This window comes from Penaeus vannamei, chromosome 17 (genome assembly GCF_042767895.1).
Source record: "Penaeus vannamei isolate JL-2024 chromosome 17, ASM4276789v1, whole genome shotgun sequence".
In the NCBI taxonomy this organism is placed as follows: Eukaryota; Metazoa; Arthropoda; class Malacostraca; order Decapoda; family Penaeidae; genus Penaeus; species Penaeus vannamei.
Window position 1 is genome coordinate 43,141,404 of NC_091565.1, and position 7,500 is coordinate 43,148,903.

The 7,500-nt window shown below is 34.0% G+C and overlaps 1 protein-coding gene across 3 annotated transcripts in view; it reads left to right on the plus strand.

The window, feature by feature from the left end:
• The window catches only part of LOC113824177 (amino acid transporter heavy chain SLC3A2), a 20,567-nt gene that overhangs the window by 12,844 nt on the left and 223 nt on the right, over positions 1–7,500 (plus strand). For all 3 annotated transcript variants that reach the window (XM_027376925.2, XM_070132347.1, XM_070132348.1), the window contains 9 exons: positions 80–247; positions 577–723; positions 899–1,106; positions 1,314–1,450; positions 1,770–1,976; positions 2,208–2,417; positions 2,873–3,040; positions 3,476–3,547; positions 3,883–7,500. The exon at positions 3,883–7,500 is cut by the window's right edge and continues 223 nt beyond it. In XM_027376925.2, the coding sequence (XP_027232726.2) occupies positions 80–247; positions 577–723; positions 899–1,106; positions 1,314–1,450; positions 1,770–1,976; positions 2,208–2,417; positions 2,873–3,040; positions 3,476–3,547; positions 3,883–4,110 (1,545 nt within the window). In that variant the 3' untranslated portion in view covers positions 4,111–7,500. The remainder of the gene's footprint in view (positions 1–79; positions 248–576; positions 724–898; positions 1,107–1,313; positions 1,451–1,769; positions 1,977–2,207; positions 2,418–2,872; positions 3,041–3,475; positions 3,548–3,882) is intronic.

Sequence of the window (7,500 nt, forward strand, 5' to 3'; positions counted from 1 at the left end):
TATGAAATTGTACTAAAAGATTAGAAAATAGAAGTAAAATAGAAGAGATAATCACGATATTACAAAACCCTCAATACAGCCACATCTTGGCCGCTGCATGGTAGGGGACGATGTGCACATCAGCGCCAAGTACAAGGATGCCTTCTACGTCAAGTGGAACTGGAACCGAATCCGTCACTCATGTGTGCTCTTAAATATGTCGGTCCTAATATGTCTCCTGTGCATAGGCATTGGGCTTCTTATTCAGGTTAGTCTATTTTTGCCTTTTTGTGGTAATTCTTATTTGCTAATTTCTCTAGCAGCTTTCAAAATCGGAATCTTTATTGGTTGAGTTTCAGTCAGATTCACATAAAACTTGCTGTGATCTATTGTGGATGACTTACAGTCTTAAGTCCAACTTGAGCAGGAATTCTAAATGGGCTAGCAGCAGAAGTGCTGGTGTTTCACAAAAATTTCCTCTTTTTTATATTATTCATACTGATCTAACAGCTTCAAATATTTTTTAGCCATGGAGTGTAGACTAGAGGTTGAAGGATTCAGCATTTCAATATACTCAGCTCTTCTCATTTTCCTCAGATGCCGCAAGGTTCAGAATGCAACCCATCGCACATGTGGTGGCAGGGGTCAGTCATGTACGAAATATATGTTCCGAGTTTCCAAGACACAGATAATGATGGGATTGGTGATCTTACAGGTGTCTTGAATCGAATTGACTATCTAAAGGTGAGTGAAATGGTCTCAGTGATTCCTTTCTTTTCCATTTATTTATGTTTTATATTTAAATGGAAAAGAATACCTAATACCTAATGGTATTTCATGTACAGAATGCATGTACCTCATATCATCAACATTCTCAGTATATATTTATTTAACAATAATATTTTCATATTACACACAGAACATAGGTATAAAGGCAATCAGGCTGAACTCAGTCCTGGAAACAAGGGACTACTTACACAGCCACACCCCCATCACCAACTACACTGCCGTTGATCCAATGTTTGGAAGTAACAAGGATCTCCACCTCCTGGCCGCTGTACTCCATGAAAAGAACATGTACCTGCTGATGGACATTCCTCTCACTTCTAAAACCAATCCTAATTTAGGTATGAGTACAAGGAAGTAATATTCATTAATGTGTCCACTGTGGTCTTTGGTGGTATACTTTGGTGGAAAATTATTTCAAGTAAGCTATGCAGTGATTATTCCAGTATTATAAGTATTATATATATATATATATTTTTTTTCTGAGAGTATTCAGAAACACTGCAGAGAGTTTTATCTACAACACATTGATTTATTGTACTTCACAGGAGCTGATGCAAATCACACAGTTATGCCAGCGAGTGAGAAGAATGTCAGGCAAATGCCGCTCTCACACATCTCGGAAGTTTTGCATTACTGGTTATCCCTTGGAGTCGATGGTTTCTTTTTCCCAGACATTACTATGGTTTGTTGACTGCAGTGTTTGGCTCAACACTCTTTTTATATATTGAAAGACAAGTTTTCTTCCAGATTTATAAAATTAATATCTATAGATAATGATTTCATTTAAGTGCAGGAGTTCCAAGAAATATACTAGTTTTGTTTGTAATTTTTGCTATTTTTGCTAATATTAATTTTTTAAATCATACATATATATATTTTATATAGTAGATGCCTACAAGATAATAACAAACGATAAAAAACAAAACAAAAAAATATATAAATTATAAAAGATAAATAAACAGCTAGACAGATATACCTAAGTAAAGAAATTTGTTCAACAGTTTATGACCAATCCTGAGCTTCTGGATGCCATGCACGAGTGGCGGAATACCCTCGACCACTTTAGTCACGGTGTAGAGCACAGGGTCATGATGGTGCCACTTGAACTACTCTCCAGCCTCAAGGTGTCAAACTCGATACAACTTGATCGTGTCTTGGATCTTGTAGACCTGATTGACGCTCCAGTGGATCTCACAGGGTCAGCCCAGGTGAGTTGAAGTCTCCAAAGCTGCCTCTGTCTTTTTTATTACTTCACTCATCAAGTGGTTTGCTATTCCGAAGTCATAGTTTTGTGAATTTATTGTATTTTTTTCTCTCTCTCTCTTTGTCTCTCTCTCTCTTTCTTTCACACACACATGCTGTGATTCATCCAGGAACTGGAGGAATTTAGTAAATCTAACCAGAAGTTGTTCTGTATCTTTTACTGCTTTATCCTGCAGACCATACCAGAAGTCCTCAACTCTACCACTGCCTGGGATAACCATGCCTCCCTGCCTTGGATCAACTGGAACATGGGTGGCATCTGGAGGGAACGCATCAGTGACCTCACGCATAATCATCCTCTTGGCAGGACCTTCCTCTTGCTCTTCTTCCCAGGGACAATAACTCTTTACTATGGAGATGAAATTGGGCTCTCGGAAGCATCAAAGGTAAACTGGAAGAGGAATTTATATATTAAATAAAAGAGTTCATTCGTTTTGGAACTCCATACTACAGTCCTATTTACGTATGTTTAGATCAGTGGTTCTTAACCTTTATAGAGTCACTGGGTCCTTTAAGAATCTAATGAAACCTGTGGACCCCTTTTCAATAAATATTCATAAAAACACAACTTTGAATGAAATGTGCATAATGTACTTTATTTATTGAGATTTGATTGTCTCATATATATGAGATACACAAAGCATTATTAAACTTTAAAGTTGACAAAAAAAAAAAAAAAAAAAAAAATCATGCATAAAGTGATGTTATTTTTATCTGATACTCATCGACCTCCTGAAACTCATCCATGTACCCCAGATTAAGAACCCCTAGTCTAGATCATGATAGATCATGCTTTTATAGTTAATGTTTTGTAAAGAAAGATTTTTTTTTTTTTTTTCAGGATAATGGATGGTCTTCTATTATGCAATGGAATGAAAATGTTAATGCAGGATTCAGCTCTGCAAAACCGTGGCAAAGTCTTAGCAGAGGTTGGGAGGAGGCTAATGTAAATGCTCAGAATAATACAATTGTTGCGCTCAAAGCGATGGTCACTGCACGACAGGAAAAGGTAAGGTGTTTTGCTTTATATTCTTAGTTACAGCAATATATGTACATCATTGTGGAGGTAGAAAGATTATATAAGCACAGTTTGACCTTTTTTATGATATAACAGTGACATGAGAAATGAAGTAAAGACTGTCTTCCCTAATTCCTACAGACATACCACTGCCATCTTTTATATCTAATTCTATTGAACTTGAAAAGGCATAACAGCTAATATTATGGGATTAAATGCAAAATTTGATTAGGATTTCTTTGATTACTTTTTTATCCAGTTTGCCATAAACATTAAATTACAACATATTTCTGTCAATATTTTGTTAAAGAACAGAAAATAACTTGTTAGACCTACTTTATGATCTGTTGCTTCAGGAAACATTTGTCATTCCTTTGTGATGCTATCTCATTAGTTAAAGATTATCAATATTTTTCAATGTTTCAGGTCCCTATGTACATCAATGGAATCTTCGATTATAAGGGTGACTATCATCCTACTAAGACATCAAATTATAGGGTAAGAGACTGAAGTTCTCCAGTTTTGTTTTTTATTTCTTTTTCTTCTGCTGCTTCTTCTTCCCCTTCTTCTTCTTCTTCTTCTTCTTCTTCTTCTTCTTCTTCTTCTTCTTCTTCTTTTTCTTCTGCTACTTCTTCTTCTTCTTCTTTATTTAAATTTACACCAGCAAGAGGTGCTGCAGTTAATTTTTCAATGCATATGATTTTATGTATTATACTTTTCATTGTCTCTGGCATATATTAGTGATACAATATTATTTCTATTAGTCTAATTGGAAAGAAATAATTTGATAAACAAAATATAATCTCTAATGGAAAACATTCATTCCCTCCCAGGTGCGCTATGCTGATGCAGACCTTATTGTCATTGACCGTTTCTTCCCCCGACGGAATCAGTTTGCAGTTGTGGCAAACCTCGGGCAGAATGTCCTTACCAAAGACCTCTCCCACCTCTATTTCGGAGGCTCAGTTTTAGCCTCTTCGCATGGCCACGCAGGATATGTCAAGTTCCGCAGCATCAGCCTGCAACCTGGCGAGGCACTTGTGTGTATATTAGACTTATAGTTACCGTTGCTGATTAATTATATAGTTCAGGTTGAATTTCTATTTTGAAGTTTATAATCTGAAGATGTATATTTCAAGAAAATAAAAGTTTGCCATGTGATGGTAGTTTTATGTTATGTTATAATGATTATGTAAGAGTTTATAGGTATGATATGTGTAGTAGTCTTTAATGAAACAGTTTTGTAAGGCTTCCGTACTTGAAGAGTACTTGTGATATATTATTTTGTAAATTTTAGGCTTCAGTTAAAGGTATGAAGAGTGGAATTGGCTGAGAAAGGATGATGCAGGTGCTAATTCACTCTGGGATTTGGCTTTCGGAAGAGATTCTGTTATATATTCATTCTCTATTTACTGATGTATGTCTCTTTCAACATCTCTGTCTGGGATTTGAAAGCCCTAAGTATTACTAGTCAGTTTAGGTGTTTATCCTGACAAGATCACTTATACTAGTCATGATGATTATTAAAAGATTAAAAAGATAAAAGTGTTAGATGTCAGTTTCTTAGATTGTTCCTACATGTGTTTGAAATTTCAAAATAACAACAAAAACATTCACCTAACTTTCAAAATGCTAGCCATTATTCTGGCTGGAAACCATCTGTTTTGATGATGCATCTCGGTTTTTATTTTTTCCTTCCTTTTCTCTATCTCCTTTTCCCTTATTTTTCCTTTTCTTCCTATATTTTCCCTTCTTTGGCAATCAGTAGGAGCAAATTGTGGGTCGAGGTTATGCACCATTTGACATGGACTCACCTTATTTACTGTTCATTTAGTTTTTTTATGATTCACTCGGTGATAGTCAAATCGAAGGAGAAGATATAACGTGCAACTTATGGAGATACTTAAACATCATTTTGTCTTATTTTGAAGTTTTCTTTCTATGTCACCCACATTATTCTCTCTCTTTCTTTCTTTTTGATTATCATTATTAATATTATTATTATCATCATCATTATTATTATTATTATTATTATCATAATTATTATTATCACTATTGTTATTACTATCATTATAACCAGAAAATTACTTGGGTTTGCTCGAAATTGCAATCACCATGAATTTGAAATTCACTGTCACATTAAAATCAACATTGATGATATGGCATCTAAAGGTGACTGTATGTATAAGAAACATAAGATCCAGTTTCTGATCCTCCTTTAAAAACACTTTTGCTTTTGTTCAGTACAGTTAAGCCTTTTAAGATAAATCTGTATCTTCATAGTTGCATGACTTATTTAAGCTGATCACAAAAACTGGTAAATAAACAGTATTTGTTGTTTACAAGGGAATACTAATGAATAGATAAAAAAGATATTTGTACAAAGGTTATATGATTATATATAAAGACATATAGTATTTACTTCTTTATTTACATGTCACAATTGGGCATGGACTGCTAACTGGAAGAAGAACCACTTTAGCATGCTTCTAACCTCAGGATCTAAGTCGTGATCCTGTGTCCCGTGCACATTTTAGCTCTGACAATCTCATCTTTTCAGTGTCTTAAGCAGCAGAATATATCAATAGATCCAATTTAGAATTAGATTTTGCCATTGTTTTCAGAAATACATGAGAAATAAGTATGCAAATGATATATTTTATTTGTTTCTTTTTAATATATGGCATCTCAAAGCTCTTTGCTTGAAGACGATGAGAGGAACAAGTCACAGACCCCACAGGAAAATTGAGATGTATTCTGTGTTGTCAGACTAGAAGAGGATTTGGGATACTTGCACCAAACAAAGTTATAATATGTGGCTCAACATAGATGCTGAATCATGAAACAAAATGAAAAAGACAGCTTTTCTTCTTTTTTATATGTAGCCAGTGCATTGTATTATATCTGTGGAGAGAGACAATGTATGTTAGTGATATACTGTTGTAAAAGATATTGAGCATAATCATTTCCAACTTTATGTAACTTCTTCTTATTTATGTAAAAGATAGCAACCAGTTATATACTAAGGCATGATAAGAACAAACATGTCTTACACATTGCCCATTGTTGGAGTTTGTGGTTTAATGTTTAACTAAACTGCATTTAAAGTGATGTTCAGTCTTTTGACATAGTGAGTCAATCTAAATCAGTCTAAAGGGCAATCTAATACTGTAAAATTTCATACTGATGATTCTTTTGTGTGCTTATAAATTTTCATGATGATACATGATATTTAAAGATTGGTTTGTTTTATATTTAAAAAATAATTATTATAAAATCACCAGTATTAGATTTTCATACAAGCGAAGAAGTTAGTGTCAGTCCTTGTAGTGAATAAGATAATCATTGAGGTATATAGTTCACAGAGTTATTAAAGCTTTTGAGCTTCAGACAACCCACTAACAGGCAATCAGCAAACCCAGTTTTTACATAAAAATTTTATCATTTGACCTTAAAAACTTATTTTCAACAAATTTATACAGTTCAGGACTAAATACAATTGGTATGGATACCAATTGGTATGTTAATAAAATATTATTAGTTACACTGAAGAATAACTATACTGCTGTGTCTGATTTTTTGTTATTTTAATTAATATTGCAGTTTTCAACTTTAAAGAATTATGCACTTTAATCAATTTAAGATTAATGTAATCAGTAAAAGCAAAACTGATGATGAGCTTCAATTCCCATATTTGTTGAATTGAAGTTTTAAAGTATCCCTTCGTTGGGTAAGCAGTGTACCCCGGGTGGATAAGACATTGTTCTGTGTTTTGCAATTACCACTATCAAACAGAGTGCATGCTGTTTGTATGATGAGTCAATACTTCATTATTTTTTGATGGTGCATGTTGGTTGGTTGCTATTAAAGTTGGCTAAAGATTAAAACAACAGTATTTGATTACTTTCTCTTGTGCATAGTGCTTTTTATTGCCAGAGTGTAAGCTATGGGAATAGTAATATTTGGAAAAATGGTAAAAACTTTCACTAGTGAAACTTTTTGCATTCACTGGCAGTTTTATTTATAGTTCACAAAAAGGACTGATAAGTTTAGGGGAAAGCACTTTTTACAGAGAGGAGTAAAGAGTGGAGGCAATATGCATGTTAGTGATAGTGTACACTAGATAGAAATTTTCAGTATTATTCAAAGGGTGCAAAGTGTCTCCCTTAGGATAGTTAGTTATGTTACAGAAGAAGGATAGCTTTATAAAAAGGAGTTCAAGTGAAGAAGGTAAAGTTTGCAAAAAGAAGGTACATTGATGGACAATTTTAGACCTTCAGTTGATGAAATTTAATGTTCATATCTGTCCACTAGAAGTATATGTCAGACTTTGGAGAGCATATACACAAATGAGTCTTTTCTGTCCGTCCTTAATGTATTAAATTACGCTGTATCTGACACTCCTGTTCTTACTAGGATGCCGTTTGCATTTCAATTCGGAAATAGCTTTG